The following is a 17,865-nucleotide window of genomic DNA, read 5'->3' as shown; positions in this document are numbered from 1 at the left end:
AAAGCTAAGAAGAGAAAAAGAAGATTTCTTAAACCCAATTGCAAAAACAAGAAAAGAATAAATTTCATTGTATACAAATTAAGAATTTCTATTCAATGAAGATACCACAAAGATAGTATATAGTCAGCAGAATGGGAGAATATATTTGCAATTTCTGAAAGCATCAAACAATTACACAAGGATATGCTATGCACACACATATAAACTAAAATCTACTCAGAACTGACACAAATCAATAAGAAAACAAACAGTGACCCCAGTAAAAAAAATGGTCAAAGAATATGAATAAGCAATGTAGAGAAAAAATATCAAAATATTAGCAGGAACTTGTTGCTTAAGTGTATTGGTCTTCAGAGAAATGCAAATTAAAACAAAAAATAAATTTTCGCTTTATGTTTAATAAACTGATAAATACTAAGAAGCTGTCAAGGACTGGCAGGGATATGGCGACATAAGAATGCAGCTACTCTAAGAGCAATCTGGCTGTCAAACAAGCCTACCAGCCCTTCTTTTGCCCATAGGATTTTCCGGGTAGGAATTATACACCTAACCATCATGTTCGCCAAACCACCCTAAGTCCGTATTAAGTCTTTGCTTTCTCCTTAAATCACCTCTCTCGACTTGAGGTAAAGCAAGAACACCTCATCCCCCTGTGGAAGAGTGTGAGAGTCGGCACACCAGTAATCCTCTCTGAAAATCATCCTTCAAAACCCCAGCTGTGACCCATTTGTGCCTTTCATGCCAGGGAAGGGTTATGAATCATGCAGCCACCTTCCTGCAGTCTCCCACAGACTCCCTTGAAAATCCTACGCCACGGTCTCATCCCTCTTTAGAATGTGACATCTGTTGACTCAGTGGTTCAGCCAAATTTTCCATTTTATTGAATTATTGCAAGTACTTATATGAGTCCAATTGAACAAAAAGATAAAACCAAGCAAAAAGATTTGTGTGGATTTCTATCTCAGAAGAAGGAAAACAGATTCATGCTACAAGAAGTGGGTTAACTTTTACACCATATTTGGCACCTGGATAAAAAAAGTTAAAGATTCTAGGTGTTCTAGCATCCAGTTACCCAAAGCCTAAGCAAAGAGACCACTGAACTTCAAGAGAAAGATAAAGCATGTGATAATTTTTTAAAAAATCATTAAAGTTATGCTTTTGAAAGTATGCTTTTAAAATAATTGTATTTAAAAATTTGCTAACTGATTTTTAAATAAAACTTATGAATAAAGCATAATAATTTACACTTACAGATTTACCCTTCAAAAATTGAAGAAAAGTGTTAGATTTCAAGCTTTTATATAATATAGAGTGTCTTCCTCCAACGAAATGAGATTCTTTTTAATTTCTGAAAATTGGGTCAATTTCTCTATCTTACCAGTATATTACTCGAGGCTTGTAGAACAGTGTCTCAAAGTGTGGGCAAGACCACATGTCTCAGAATCACCTCAGTTATATTTAAAATATGCAAATTCCTAAGCCCCATCCCTAACCTATAAAAGTAGAATCTCTGGGGATAGGGCCCTGGGATTTTGCATTTTAAAAACTTCTCAGTATTCTTAGGCAATAAATGTAAAAGCTAAAGTAGTTAAGTACGCAAATTAAAATGTGAAAACTACTGTTTTTGAAGTTGCATTTGTGCAAAATTCATTTTTTAAAATACAAACTGAATATGGTCTCTTCTCTGAATTTCTCTATAGAAAATCTGCCTGGCTTTATGATTAAGGGCATGGACTAGAATTCAACAAATGTTTTATTCTCTATTTCACCATTTCCCCCTATGAATGATATCAATTAATTATTTAAATTGACTGTGATAAATAGGATATACAGTAATTCCTTATTCCTGCCTCAGAGGCATAGTATGAGGTTAATTAAATAACAGCTGCAAAATATTTTTGGCTTCTTAGAGAAAGACTTATTATATAAGACATTATATTATATATGCAGCATTTTTCTGTCCTATGAAAACAGGGGTAATTGTTCTTGAGAACTCAGCGCATGCCAGAGAACACTACTATGTCACGGCTTTCACAAGCATTTCATTCATGAGGGCAAAATTTTGTCACTGTTGGTATCAGACTCAGTGAATGCTATGCTTCTATTCTTTGCACAAAGACCACTGCCATCTTGTGGAAAACAGCTATTGTCCTTATCTTGGGCTTCTATTTCATTTGTATGAAATGGTGACAAGATAATTTGGGTTTTCTGCTATCAAAGATTTGTGGCTTATATAGTCTTAGTCATCCCGAGAAATGTTATCTGTGGCACATGAGGGCTCAGGGAGGCCACACGGAAGGTCAGGTAGTGCTAATGGAAGGAAGAGATCTATAAACAAGACATCTCCCCCAGGGCTTTGAACTATATATATATCCCTCCGATAGCGCTTGCCACAAAAACCTGCTTTTGTGTTCCATTATATTCTGGAATTAGGGCCAAAAACAGGAGGGGTGGGAGGGGGAATCATCACTAGAGATCATTAAGTTGATTGCTCTGGGAAAAAATGTCAGTCTGAAAATGTTGTTTATATTCATTTGTCAAAAGAAGAAGAGGGATTGCTTACAGAAAATAAATAAAATAAGACCACCAAACAGACCTGAAGTCTATCAAGTTTGATAAATAATTGCCATGTTTTGACAAACATGATGAATTTTTAAATATATTTTTTAAAAATAGGTTTTCATAGAAAGATGATTCCTTTCTAGCCTTTCTCATATTTGTCAAAAGGCTTAAAATTGATAACAAACTATACCTAGAGAAAATATAACAAATGTCGTTTCGTTTATTCCAAAAAAAAAGCCCCACTTTGCCTTAAGAAGTAATATCAAGTGGAAAAACACATAGTCCTGGTTAGAAATATTGCCACTTACTTTCAAAGCAGGCATTCCTCAAGAACTGTATAAGTTTTTTAGTTCCATCTTTTAATTTTTGTGACTGAGTTGGCCTTAGGCAAAAAAGTGATAGATGAAACTTGTCTTTGATACCCTCATGTCACCACTACCATACTTTTACTCCACCCCCACCTTAAATATCTTCCCTCAGGAGTTTTTTCACTTCTGTGCTGGGGCCTTAGCTTCTCTGGTCATCAAATAACTGATATTTATATTAATTTGCACTAAAATGGCAGAAAGGCTGAATGAGTCACTCCACTGAGAAATAGGCACATTTTTGAAGAATTATTAGTCAGTCACTGCTTAATACAAAAGGTCAAATAACCAAAAGATGGATTCTAGGAAATGAGACAGGGGAGAGAGTTTGGTACATGAAGCTTTTTCTAGAACCCAAGATTTCATTTTGTGGGTCGCCATCTAAGAATAATACATGAGCTTACTGAAATGTCTTGAAGAGGCAACAAAAAGAGGAACCAGAAATATAACACATAATGCAGGGAAATTTTTTCTGTAATCTTTTCTGGATAGATTTTTCTCTTAAGCCCCATGAATTGAAGCAATTAATCCCCCCAGTTTTCCATCTCTGTGTTTCCAAAAGCATACCCAGCCTTCTCTTCCATTATTGACTTTTATTTTCTCATATTAGCAGAATTCTTTAGGCTCCAGTTCTACCCAGTATCTGGGTCAGTATATCAGAAGCCCAGGAACCTGGCAATGATAGCAAAGAATTCCCCTTAGAGGTTGGAGAGATGGTCAAAGACCATAAACATGTATCTTCAATATTTTTGCCCCTATAGCATAAGAGCAATATCACATTACCAAAAAGAGGGAAAGTTCCTGTTTGAGCACCATTTTATCCCAAAGCAGGGCTGGTCCTCATTCAGCCCTCTGAAGGGTATCAAGCGTATGCAAGGATTTGCATATCAAGGGTATGCAAACAACTAGTGCACCAGAAGACACTTTCAGGTGTAGGTTCCCAGTAACTTAATGAGCAGCTCATCCTTCTGTCTGGAGCACCATTTCCCATACTGTTAGCCTAGCAAACTCCAATGCACGCTTGAAGAACCATCCGCTAACTCACACACTGAAATGGGTTCTCTGGCACAGATGGTTAGTTATCTTCTCCCCAGTCCAGTATTTGCTTGTTTCTCATAGGTATAAAACTCTCCATTTTTAGCTAAAGCCATAGCCTCCCACAAGAAAGAATATGTTTTCAATTTTTCATTTATCCTTCACTTAGGTATGGCCATAAAACTAATTTCTGGCCAATGGTGTGTGGGCTTAAAGGATGTGTTCATCTTCTGAGCTGTGCTCTTTAAAGGAATCCTCAGTGCCTTCACCTTTCCTCTTTGCTCTTCCTGCTGGCTGGAGTCAGGACAAGGGTGGGAACAACTGTGGACCACGTGAATTAAGCAACACGCTGGTGATGGCAGAGCAACCACAAAGAAGGAGCTTAGAGCCTGACACTGCGCAACCACCATACCAGCCCTGCAATTTCGTGCCCAGAATGTTAGATATAAAAAAATCTATTTCATTTAGGCCACATTAACTTTGGGTCTCAATATTCAAACTCAAGAACCCTCCCACATGTCCTCAGAGCACCCTGTGCAGGCTTCCCTTGCGACACTGTTCTCTCTGTAGGTGATAATTGTTGGACTTCTTATCCATAGACTATAAACTCAGGTAAGGAGAGATACCTCGTTAATACCTGTATTCCAGTGACAGGTACATTGCATATTTGAAATAAAAATGTGTTTAGTGGCTTTTTCGCAACGGGTTTGCCGCCAGAACACAGGTGCCGTGACAACCACCCATAAAAGCCAAAATGGGGAAGGAAAAGACCCACATCAACATCGTCGTCATCGGACACGTAGATTCGGGCAAGTCCACCACTACTGGCCATCTGATCTACAAATGTGGTGGGATCGACAAAAGAACCATCGAAAAATTTGAGAAGGAGGCCGCTGAAATGGGAAAGGGCTCTTTCAAGTATGCCTGGGTCTTGGATAAACTGAAAGCTGAGCGTGAGCGTGGTATCACCATTGATATCTCCCTGTGGAAATTTGAGACCAGCAAATATTATGTGACTATTATTGATGCCCCAGGACACAGAGACTTTATCAAAAACATGATTACAGGCACATCTCAGGCTGACTGTGCTGTCCTGATTGTTGCTGCTGGTGTTGGTGAATTTGAAGCTGGTATCTCAAAGAATGGGCAGACCCGTGAGCATGCCCTTCTGGCTTACACACTAGGTGTGAAACAACTAATTGTTGGTGTTAACAAAATGGATTCCACTGAGCCACCCTACAGCCAGAAGAGATACGAGGAAATTGTTAAAGAAGTCAGCACTTACATTAAGAAAATTGGCTACAACCCTGACACAGTAGCATTTGTGCCAATTTCTGGCTGGAATGGTGACAACATGTTGGAGCCAAGTGCTAACATGCCTTGGTTCAAGGGATGGAAAGTCACCCGTAAAGATGGCAATGCCAGTGGAACCACACTGCTTGAAGCTCTGGATTGCATCCTGCCACCAACTCGTCCAACTGATAAGCCCTTGCGTCTGCCTCTGCAGGATGTCTACAAAATTGGTGGTATTGGCACTGTCCCTGTGGGCCGAGTGGAGACTGGTGTTCTCAAACCTGGCATGGTGGTCACCTATGCTCCAGTCAATGTTACAACTGAAGTAAAGTCCGTTGAAATGCACCATGAAGCTTTGAGTGAGGCTCTTCCAGGGGACAACGTGGGTTTCAACGTCAAGAACGTGTCTGTCAAAGATGTTCGTCGTGGCAACGTTGCTGGTGACAGCAAAAATGACCCACCAATGGAAGCAGCAGGCTTCACTGCTCAGGTGATTATCCTGAACCATCCAGGCCAAATTAGCGCTGGCTATGCTCCTGTACTGGATTGTCACACTGCTCACATTGCCTGCAAGTTTGCTGAGCTGAAGGAAAAGATTGATCGCCGCTCTGGAAAGAAGTTGGAGGATGGTCCTAAATTCTTGAAGTCTGGTGATGCTGCCATCGTCGATATGGTCCCTGGCAAGCCCATGTGTGTCGAGAGCTTCTCAGACTATCCTCCTCTGGGTCGTTTTGCTGTTCGTGATATGAGACAGACAGTTGCTGTGGGTGTCATCAAAGCAGTGGACAAGAAGGCTGCTGGAGCTGGCAAGGTCACCAAATCTGCCCAGAAAGCTCAGAAGGCTAAATGAATATTATCCCTAATACCTGCCACCCCACTCTTAATCAGTGGTGGAAGAACGGTCTCAGAACTGTTTGTTTCAATTGGCCATTTAACTTTAATAGTAAAAGACTGGTTGTTAATAACAATGCATCGTAAAACCTTCAGAAGGAAAGGAGAATGTTTTGTGGACCACTTTTGTTTCTTTTTGTGTGGCAGTTTTAAGTTATTAGTTTTTAAAATCAGTACTTTTTAATGGAAACAACTTGACCAAAAATCTGTCACAGAATTTTGAGACCCATTAAAACAAAGTTTAATGAGAAAAAAAAAAATGTGTTTAGTGGATGGATGGAAGGATGGACAGTTGGGTCAATAAATTAATAAATAAACGACTGATTACGTGATCAGTTTTTATTCACTCAGATTCAGATACATTTACCTTATAACTTAATGGAGTTTTCAAACTTGGGATTTAGGGGATAATATTTAAATTATAATAGAAAACAAACAACGAAAATTGGGGGAAAAACTATAAAATGTAATATATGTGGTAATTTTTATAAATGATTGATGTAAACACATACATCATTAATGATAACACTTTTCATGTGAGATTCTCTTCTAATCAACAACCTCTCTTCACACAGAGTTCTGGTGCCAGCACTGGTTCTGTTTTTACTTTTTCTACTTTCATCCAGGTGGTCTTCTATTGATAGATGTAGAAGCTCTAAATAGAACAAGCTATAAAATTTCACAGATTCTATCTGTACTCACATAAATTCAGTTTCTAATGTACCAGGCCTCCTGACTCCACTGTTGCGGCTACTGTGGTTCTCTCATCTCCCCATCTCTGCATTTCCACGTCCATGCAGAGTGCTGCACTGCTGCGTGGAAGACCAGCCAGGAAAACCAAACTCTTGATTCATACGTGACAATTTGCATTTGGTCCAGAGTATCCCTCTGGGCTGAGAGAGCGACTCACCAATTCTTTCCTCACTCCAGGATTACATCACCTGGACCCTTCTTCTGTTGCTGTCTGCAAATAATTCTAGAGGCTGCAGTTTAAATGCTCCAGGAAGTGGCTCTTCAGTCTTAACGTGGCCCCTGCCTCCCTGGCACAAGCGGCTCCATCTTCCTGATCTTTCTGACCACCAGTAGTGATACTGCTGGTCCCTCATGCTTCTAAATCTGCTTTTCCCTTTGCGGTTTTTCTTGACCTTCAGTTTCCATTGATCTCTCTGTTCTCTCTTGTCAGCATGTTAGACGTTGTTATTTAGCCTATCCTTAGAATTCAAACATAAAGGACAGCAGTTAGAGGAAGCACCTCTGGGAATATTTCTTCTACTCCATGTCCCTTCCCAGTCTCCACCCCTCCCCTGAGATACACACACACACACACACACACACACACACACACACACACACACACACACACACGAACCCTTTCTCTATGACCTTTTCTATCCACCTTTCAAAATTTCTCACTTCTATAGCTACTATGGGACTAGGGGCAAATGCTCATGCTTATTTTGCAAAAGCAGCAGCTGGCATTCAAACTGCTGCCATACTTGCAGAAAAGTCATTTTCAATATTTGTTCTTCTTTAACTCTTTCACAATCCACTTTAAGTGGTTTGCTCCAATTATTAAATAACAACTATAAAATATGTTCCTATACTTCAGAAGTTTTATTCTAAGTATATATATATATATATGTATATTTTTAAAAGTCCTATATCCCTATAGCAGTTTTTTAAAATCGTGGTGCATAAGCTTATGTTCATATACATACAATACACATAAACATACACATATACACACACATAGATTATGCCATAACATTGTGCTGTACATTTTGACTTATTTCACTCATTTGTGTCTTGAAGTTTAATTAAGTGCCAAAGCCCTGGCAATATTGATTCAGGGGATGATCTGAATAAGTTATTTTACTTTCTAATTTAAACAGACAATGCACTTCGGATATGGCTTTTTTTATATTCAAATTCACAACTAGTTTAGTTAGGTAGACCTTCTTTTTGCACCTGGTGAATTGTTTTACATTTTCACATAATGCCAGCAGAGTTTACTTTAATCATGTACCCATTAATATATTGTCCTAGATCTACTACGAAAAGATCTTACGCCCCTCATATAGAAACTCTAGGAAAATCATACAAATATGTACTTATTTTTTTCCTCAGTTAACCGCATATTATCAGAACCAAATTCTGATAACTCAGCATTTCTTACTGCCTTTTGTACAATAAAGTGTCAAACTTATAACTTCCTTGTTCTATTGTATATTAGTTCAGTTCAAATACTACTGCTTACTAGGCTTCACGCAATACAGTCCTGTCGATTTTCTCTACTGAATTTTGGTCTCATTCCTGAAATATCCTCCAAACCTCATTTCATGTGATAGCAAATACATTTCAAATTGATAGGTTTCTATCCAAGAAAATAAATGGTAGGTGGTTGACACATGATTTGAGAAACTGTTTGCCAAGATCATTCGTCAGAATACTTGAAAAGTAAACTGTGGGTTTGATCGTTCTTAATTTTCTTTATGATGAATCCAAGGTAAACATCTAGACATGTGTGCTATGATAAAACATCTTCTCAGAATGGAAATTATTAAATTACTTCTGTTTAATAAAAGATATGCTAAATGTTTCCATCATGTTTTCTTTAGACAAACATAGGTGATAAGCTTTCTGACATAAAAATGTTTAAGAACACAACATAGCTACAGGTCTAAATAACCACTTCTGATTTATATGAGTTAAAGTGCTGCTACTTTCACCCTAAAAAAAAAAAAAAAAAAAAAACTCTTTAAAACCAATAACATAGGCCTTTATTATGGGTGCTTTGTGTTACAAGCCAGACAGGGCAACCTTGAGTCCAGAGAAGCAGAATTCAATGCTTAGAAATTTTAAAAGTGGTGAAATTGATAGCTGTGAAAGATAACTTAAAATGGATGAAATGGTCTACCTTAACTAATAATGTTTCAAATATATGCATTTTAATTCTGAAATTAAATTATTAAATTTAATTATTTCAGATGTATTTTTATTCTAAAATTGAAACCAAATCCAAGCGGGAAGGACAGAGAGGGGAGATGCTTGCCTCACTAAATTGGGTACTTTTGAAGCAGTGGGCCTCACAGACATGCAAGGGGAACAGAGACCAGGAGCTCTACGGAGACACCAAACCCGCCCGACTACACGATGGGATGATCAGATTGAGCGGCAGGCTGAAACCAAACAAATGAATAATTGATAAATATATCAAGTGAGGAAAGCAGCAGGTCAGAAAGGCACAACCACTAAATTAGAAAGACTCGTCCTGAATGCCCAAATCTGCTTCATTTGCTTTTCACCATGGTTAGTTACCAATTTGGTTTAGAATTTTTATAATGCTTTAAATTGGTAGGATAAATTAAAGATATTTTTTCATTGATCATTACTCCCCCGTCCTCCGGATATGCTGATGTGCACTAAACACCTTTCCTGTTAAAAATTAAGCTCAATAAAATCACAAGGGAATTTCAACGTTTCCTTAGATGTGGCACATTCTGAGAAGAAAAAGGAAAAATCTGTTAGGTTATTTAATAAGTTCATTTATTCATTAACAAGACTTTAATATATAATTATTTTAGTTTCATTAGCAAAAGCTGTTTACATTGCATAAGCTAACATAAGTCTTTTAATATAGAAAATGTTATTTCTTTTGTCACTGTTTTTGGCTGAAAGTAGGACGGCAGGTTTCATTTTTGTTTTGATGTCCATATCAATTATAGTAACAATAAGATTGTAATATTTCCAGAGTTAGTTTTGTGTGTGTGTGTCTTTAATATTTTTTAGGACAGGGACTTATTTTTCAGAACCTTTCTACTTCATTTGGATCAGAAGTCCTTAGAGAACTCTGAAAACACATGGGACTTTTGCTGATTCTTTCCTTTGGGGAAACTACATAAAAATTTTCACTATGGTAAGTATCTCTCTAGGCTTTTTAAAATAGTTTTCAATCTCCTGCTTTTACTTTGACATTAATGTATCCTTTAAAAAGCCATTCGGCAGCTGACCTCATTTACCAATATGCACATTATCAGCAGCAATCCATGGGGAAAGGTATCCCACTGAAACCTTATCAGGAAGTACAGTCAACTAGCATTTATTAGGGACATTCTCTGTGCCCAACACACAGCAAGGCAACAAGGGTATGAAATGACACCAACCAGCCTACACCTGAGGAGCTCACGCCTTTATCATAGTCAGTTTGTATTGCGTATTCATATACATAGCCAGTCATTCACTTAATAGGTAGTTAAAGATGTAGTAATAGGTACCAGGAACTGTGCTAATGCAGAGTTAGAAATATAAATACAACAAATATTCAGTTTTCTGATTGCTCGCAGACTAGAAGAGAAGAGAGAAAGTTCCTAGTGGGAAATCTCTGTAATAGGTGCATTAAGGAAAATACATCAAAGGTACTGCCCTAGTAAAGATAATTAGATTTACTCAGGGGCATCAAGAAAATACACTTAACCACTGAGCATGCTCAAAGCAATACCATTAGACAGATAAAGAAGAGAGTCTTTGATTTTCTCATTCATTTGGCCAGCAAGTTTCTTACCAATATGTCTCAATTCATCTTAAAAGCATACCCCTCTCAGACCACCCACCAAATGGCTCTTGTCTCTGGGCACAGTTACCACTTGGCATCTGCTGAGATGTGCCATGAGGGTATTAATTACTGCTCACCGTGTGATTAATGTGGCTGATAGTTCTTGATGAGGTCAGTGTGTTTTGTGGATCTTAGATTAATGATTCCAATTTGACAGACAGCAAGCCACTAAATGGTTACCAGGTGGCAAAAATATTGTGTTACCCTAGGTAGAACGAAAGAGAATAATATAGCTACAAAATCACCTCATGGCAGGATTAATTACTCAAAAGTGGAGTTTTTTCATATTTTTCCAAATAATCATAAGCAGAAATTTCCATTTTTTCTCATTTATATTTTTAGGAAACAAACTGACTTCTCAGTGGACTCAACCAAAAATCAAAGAAATTATTTGAAGATAAAATATAGATTTGCTATCATATGGTGAGAGATGTCAGCTTTAGACTGCACAGCAAATATCCAGCATTTACTGGAATGCTACATAAATGGAAGGGGACACATAACTGATAAGTAATTTAACTTTACCACTTACATATTTAACTGTTTAAATCATCTAAGTATATTTATGAGAAGACATCTAGCAGAAGATATTTCCTGAGCTTCTTCAGGAATATCCTACTAGTAATTATCTTAAATGAAATACTTAACTGAAAGAAAGGAAAGAAAAAGAAGTCAAGAGAATATAATCTGACAGAAGAAAATTTAATGAAACATACATATATTTCTGTTTTCTCTCTGGCAAGAACAGCAGAAATCCTAACATGACTCTTTTATACCTTCACCAAGTCATGAGCTTATTGAGCAAGAAGCCATTCGTGAATTATTCTTACAGTACCAGAACAGAGCAAAGGGTCCAATATAGGGGTAAATAATTTTGTTGAGTCATTCACCAACCAAGTCCAGACTACGGAATCTTGGTCTTGGCACATATGCCATTGTCTGTGGAGAACCTCAATACCTCCTAACTAGAGTCAAGCTGCAGGAGCACACACAGGCACAATGTGTGACACCACTATGAAAACAGAACTTACAGCCATTTTCCTTAAGGAGCTTACTATAGTTTTGGAGGCAGGGTGGGTACAAATATTTTGTGTCCCAAGGAATAGAACATTCCATCCCAAAATTCTTTGTATACCAGTTTTACTCCAAAATGTTGGTCTGATTTATGATCCCTCCACTTACGCACCTTTTATTATCATGTAAGACTGCTAAAGTAACAAGAAAATCTCAGAGTATCAGCCAGTGATTTTAAAAGGTCAATTATATCATTCCTTGGCTAAAACCTTACAATGTCTCTTCCGTTCCCAGGGTAAAAAGCCAACGTCCACATAAAATCTGACCTCCCTTATTTCCCTGAACCTCCCACTCCCCCCCCCACCTTGAACAGGACGAGCCCTCTCCCGCCCCCGCTTATGTGCCACACAGGCTCTTTCCTTGTCCTGAAACCTTCTTCTCACTCTATTCCCGTGTTCAACTCTTCGCTCAGAAGTTACTTTCTCAATGAGGTCTATCCCACCTACCCTGTTTACAACTAGAACTGAAGGGAATCAGTAAACGCCACCCCAAAATAGGCCACTTTGGCATAAGGATTATTTTTGAACTAAAGACAATTGAATAACAGCAGACACGGGAAGGACTCTCTGCCCCACCCCCAGCTTTCTACCTAAAAGTGGGACATAAATTTTCCTTTATAAAAGTGTCCACCCTCCTCTTTCCCATAGCAAGAAGAAGAGTTGACTCTCCTTACCGGAAATGGCGCCAACTTGACTCTACATAACAAACCATATCTTTCATTAGTTTCTTTCATATATTTACCTTCCCACCATTTACTACCTCTAGGAGCCCAAATCTCCCTTTCCTTTTTCTGTCACTTTTCCACAATATGGCACTTTGTCAAAATGGTATATAAGCCCCAAATTCTAATCAGCCCTTTGAGTTACTACTCATCACTGAGTTCTCCCACATACATGTGTATTGCACACATAAATAAACTGTGGGGGTTTTCCCATGGGAATCTGTCTTCTATTGGTTTAATTTGTAGACCCCAGGTGCTGAACCTAAGACGGTAGAGGCAAAAGATTTTTGTCTTCCCCAACAGAACCTTTTTCACCCAGTATTTTCCATCTCTCTTATTGTGTTTCATTTTCTTCACAGCACTCATAATGTTCTAATATACTATGCATATACTTAATATGTTTAGGTTAACTTCCCTCTACTAGAAAGTAAGTTCCATGAGGAGAGGGATTTTTGTCTCATTTGTTCTCTGATGTAGCCTCAGTGCCCTAAGGAGTACCAGACCCATTCTGGTGCATTCAGTACTGTCGAAGGAATGGATCAATCAATCAATTGTAAACACCATGGCCTTTGCACATAGGAGCTGCACATAAGGAGCTAATAGAAATTATTTTTAAAAATCAGAGTTTAATTTCTTATTAGGATGAAAGAGTAAGAGATCACTGAAGAAGCCATATTAGAAATGCACCTTCCCCAACATTTATTATAAAAGATTTTTATAGGCACCCAATAGTGTATTGGCAAGTAAAAAAAAAAAATAAAGAAAGAAAGAAAGAAAGAAAGAAAGAAAGAAAGAAAGAAAGAAAGAAAGAAAGAAAGAAAGAAAGAAAGAAAATATCCTTGTTTTGAAAACAACTTTAAGATTTTTTGGAATAATGATGAATGCCTATGCATATTACAAGGAAATTTAACAACAAAAAAAGACTTTAATCTAGTCTTTACCATATATATTTTTAAAGCATCAAGCAGTCTACCCTTACAGAGAAATTCTCCCTCCAATGACACACGTATATGAGTGAGTACAGTAGGAGTACCATGTTCAGTCACTATTCTAATCCCTCTATTAAGTGACTAGCCTAACATGACCTACAAAACTGCTTTTATATACCCAACACATAGCTGTAAGTGCCTATATGTGAAGTAGTTCTTTATTTATTTTCATAATCAAATGTAATGTTTTATGATTTAAAGAAAAAATGGATTTCTAGGAATGGAACACCAAATCATAACCCTTATGCATACATAAAATAAAGATTCAATTAATGGCATTTAACTTGAGAACCTTGTTCAAAACAAATTAGGTGAGAGCTAGAAGTGGACAATATCCTCAGCAATATGCTTAGATTGGTTCTAAACTGTGATGGATTTTTACTATATATTGTTATCTATTTCATTGCACTCAAGCTATTTTGGGCTTTTGGTGTGTAAAAATGGCTCAAGAATCTTGACTGCATGATTAACCATAAAAGCAAAAACTGTTTTCTAATAATCTTGGAAACATAAAACTATTCAATCACTATTAAATCCAGATATAATTTAGTAATATTTCATCTAAATCTATGATACTATTGATTATATGATGCATCATTATTCTACGTATCACTAAGAAAGAATAAAATACTATAAATGTCTTTGATTCTAATATACATCCCAATTTTAAAATGGAGGAAATATCTATCTGAATATATAGATATTTGAATCAATGTTATTTTGAATCAATGTTATTTTCTAGTATTTAGGCAGGTATAACCAGAGTAGCCAAATATCTCTTTTTCTACCAAAAAAAATGAGCAAATTAATTATTTGAATAACCTACTATTGAGTAAGGAATGTTCTTGTGACACTGCAGATTATCAAATACTGCACTAGATTCAAGAAAAGTTGTACCATACCTTACAGTGGAATACTTCTGGCAAGCATGGGTAATGTAATTAATCACGATCCACAAGTCCAAGATCTAGAAGAAATTAGCATAGATCTAAAAGAAATTGCATTTCAGTTATAGACTTTCTAAAGGAAATACTAAGCTTCAAAAAAAAAGTAATATTATCTTAGGATAATATTAGTCCTTCTTAAATTCATGAAGTAATTGATTTTCTCAAATTGTTTTTACTGGAATTCTGAATTTTCACAAAATGACTTTGTCTAATGAAAATTTTCACCAATATAATGCTTTATATACAATTCTTCTTCATGCTGTGCTCTAATGGGAAACTAGAAAATGTCATTCTAAAAATTGTTTTGACAAATAGTAGATAAATCACAAAACATAAGCAAGATAATGCTTAAAATGGGGGAGGATTTGGCAGCCAAATAGCCAACAAAAAAAATGAAAACTACTAGCATGAAGACTGAAAGAGCTTATAAAATTTTGAGAATGCGTGACTAGATCTTTCAAAATGGGAATTATAAACAATAAGAAATGTCATGCAGCAATTTTATTTTATGCATAACCGTGTAAGTAAATGTACCATTTGATTTAATAATGAAGATATGAAAAAGATAAACTGCTAACAAAATATAGTCTGCAGTAGCTTCTTTCACAAATTGTGTATACATTTTAAAAGGAGAGAGTCAATAGATGTAAGATTAAAAAACATTATTCATCTCTTTCTCACAGCAGGGTGACTAATCCTGCTGTCACCAAACATGTTACCTCACTGTTCCCTGATGGAGTTCCTTTAATAGGATGAGATGAATGCAAGTGTTTAACTATTTTAACATATCAACAACAGAAAATAAAAGCAGCTATTGAAACAAATGATCTGGCTTCTCACTAATTGCGTATGTTTATATCATTAGACAGAAAGGTGCTGATGCCTAAAATTTTTATGCAGGTTCAACAGCCCAATCCAAAAATCCAAAATCTGAAACGTTTTTGTTTCATGATGCTCAAAGGTCATGCCCAAAGAAAATGCTACTTGGAGCCTTTTGGAATTCAGATTTTTGGATAGGGATGTTCAACAGGTAGGTATATGCAAGTACAGCATACTTTGTTTTATTGCACTTTGCAGATATTGTGTTTTTAACAAACTGAAGATTTGTGGCAACCCTGAATTGAACAAGTCTATTGATGTCATTTTTTCCTACAGTATGTGCTCACTTCATGTCTCTGTGCTGCATTTTAGCAATTCTCACAGTGTGTCAAACTTTTTCATCATATTTCTTATGGTGATCTGTGATCAGTGATCTTTGGTGTTACTACTATAATTGGCTTGGGGTGCCATGGCCCGCACCCATATATGACCGTGAATGTAATCAATAAATGTTGTGCATGTTCTCACTGCTCCACCAAATGGCTGTTCCCCATCTCTCCCTCTTCTTGGTCCTCCCTATTCCCTAAGACACAAAAATATTGCAATTAGGCCTTAATAACCCTACAATGGACTCTAAGTGTTCAAGTGAAAGGAAGAGTTGCATGTCTTTCACTTTACATCAAAAGCTAGAAATGATTAAGTTTGGTGAGGAAGGCATGTTGAAAGTAAAATAAGCTGGAAGCTAGGCCTCTTGCATCAAACAGCTTACCAACTTCTGAATGTTAAGAGAAAATTATTAAAGGAAATTAAAAGTGCTACTCCAGTGAACATACAATGATAAGAACACAAACATGCCTTACTGCTAATGCGGAGCAAGTTTTAGTGGTCTGGATAGAAGATCAAACCAGTCACAACATTCCTTTAAGCCAAAGTCTAATCCACAACAAGGCCCTAACTCTCTTCAATTCTATGAAAGGTGAGAGAGGTGAGGAAGCTGCAGAAGAAAAGTTGGAAGCTAGAAGAGGTTGATGATGTTTAGGAAAGAAGCCATCTCCACAACATAAGAGTGCAAGGTGAAGCAGCAAGTGCTCAGATGTAGAAGTTGTAGTAAGTTATCCAGCAGATCTATCTAAGATAACTGATGAAGGCGGCTACACTAAACAAATGATTTTCAGTGTAGACAAAACAGCCTTATAATGAAAGAAGATGTAACCTAGGACTTTGATAGATAGAGAAACCTCAATGCCTGACTTCAAAGATACAAAGGACAGGCTGATTCTCCTGTCAGGAGCTAATGTAGCTGGTGACTTTAAGTTGAAGCCAATGTTCATTGACCATTCTGAAAATCCTAGAGCCCTTAAGAATTATGCTAAATCTACTCTGCCTGCGTTCTGTAAATGAAACAACAAAGCCTGGGTGACAGCACCTCTGTTTACAGCATAGTTTACTGAATACTTTAAGCTCACTGTTGAGATCTATTGCTCATAAAAATGATTCCTTTCAAAATATTACTGCTCATTGACAATGCACCTGATCATTCAAAAGCTCTGATGGAGATTTACGAGGAGATTCATGTTGTTCTCATTCACCACTCATGTTAACATAGCATTCATTCAGCAGCCCATGGACCCAGGAGTAATTTTAGCTTTCAAGTATTATTATTTAATAAATATATTTTATAAGATATAAAGATATAAGATATTTTATAACATATTTATGGATGTGGGCAAAGTAAATTGAAAACTTTCTGGAAATGATTCACCATTCTAGATGCTATTAAGAACATTCATGATGTATGGGGGGAGGTCAAAATACCAGCATTGATGGGAGTTTGGAAGAAGTTGATTCTAACCGTCATGGATGACTTTGAGGGGTTCAGACTTCAGTGGAGGAAGTAACTGCAGATGTGGTAAAAATAGCAAGAGAACCAGAATTAGAAGGGAAGACTGAAGATGTGACTGAACTACTGCAACTTCATGATAAAACTTGAACAGATGAGGAGTTACTTTTTATGGATGAACAAAGAAAGTGTTTTCTTAAGCTAGAATCTTCTCTTGGTGAAGATGCTGTGCACATTGTTAAAATAATAACAAAGGATTTAGAATATTACATTGACTTGATAAAGTAGAGGCAGACTTCAAGAGGACTGATTCCAATTTTCAAAGTTTTTCTGTAGGTAAAATGCCATCAAACAGCACCACATGCTACAGAGAAATCTTTCATGAAAGGAAGATTCAATCGATGTGACAAACCTCATTGTTGTCTTATTTTAAAAAATTGCCATAGACACCCAAACTTTGGAAATCACCACCCTGATCAGTCAGTAGTCATCAATATCAAGGCAGGACCTCCCACCAGCAAAAAGTTTACATTTGCTGAAGGCCCAGATGATTGGTAGCATTGTTTTAGCAATAAGGTATTTTCTAATTAAGATATATACATTTTTAAACACAATGCTATTACACACCTAATAGACTACAGTATAGTGTAAACATAACTTTTATATGCAATGGGAAACAAAAAAGTTCGTGTGAATCACTTTATTGAGGTATTAGAT

The 17,865-nt window shown here is 36.8% G+C and overlaps 1 protein-coding gene across 1 annotated transcript; it reads left to right on the top strand.

Moving 5' to 3' along the window:
• Positions 1 to 4,648: 4,648 nt before the first annotated feature.
• LOC105879067 (elongation factor 1-alpha 1) lies at positions 4,649 to 6,387 on the top strand. The gene has a single exon (XM_012779038.3). It carries the CDS (start codon positions 4,717 to 4,719, stop codon positions 6,103 to 6,105), a length of 1,389 nt encoding a protein of 462 aa, XP_012634492.3. The 5' UTR covers positions 4,649 to 4,716; the 3' UTR covers positions 6,106 to 6,387.
• The last annotated feature ends 11,478 nt before the right edge of the window (positions 6,388 to 17,865 follow it).

Source organism: Microcebus murinus, chromosome 8 (assembly GCF_040939455.1).
Source record: "Microcebus murinus isolate Inina chromosome 8, M.murinus_Inina_mat1.0, whole genome shotgun sequence".
NCBI lineage: Eukaryota > Metazoa > Chordata > Mammalia > Primates > Cheirogaleidae > Microcebus > Microcebus murinus.
The sequence above is the reverse complement of the archived record's forward strand: the minus strand, read 5'-3'. Positions and strand labels throughout refer to the sequence as shown.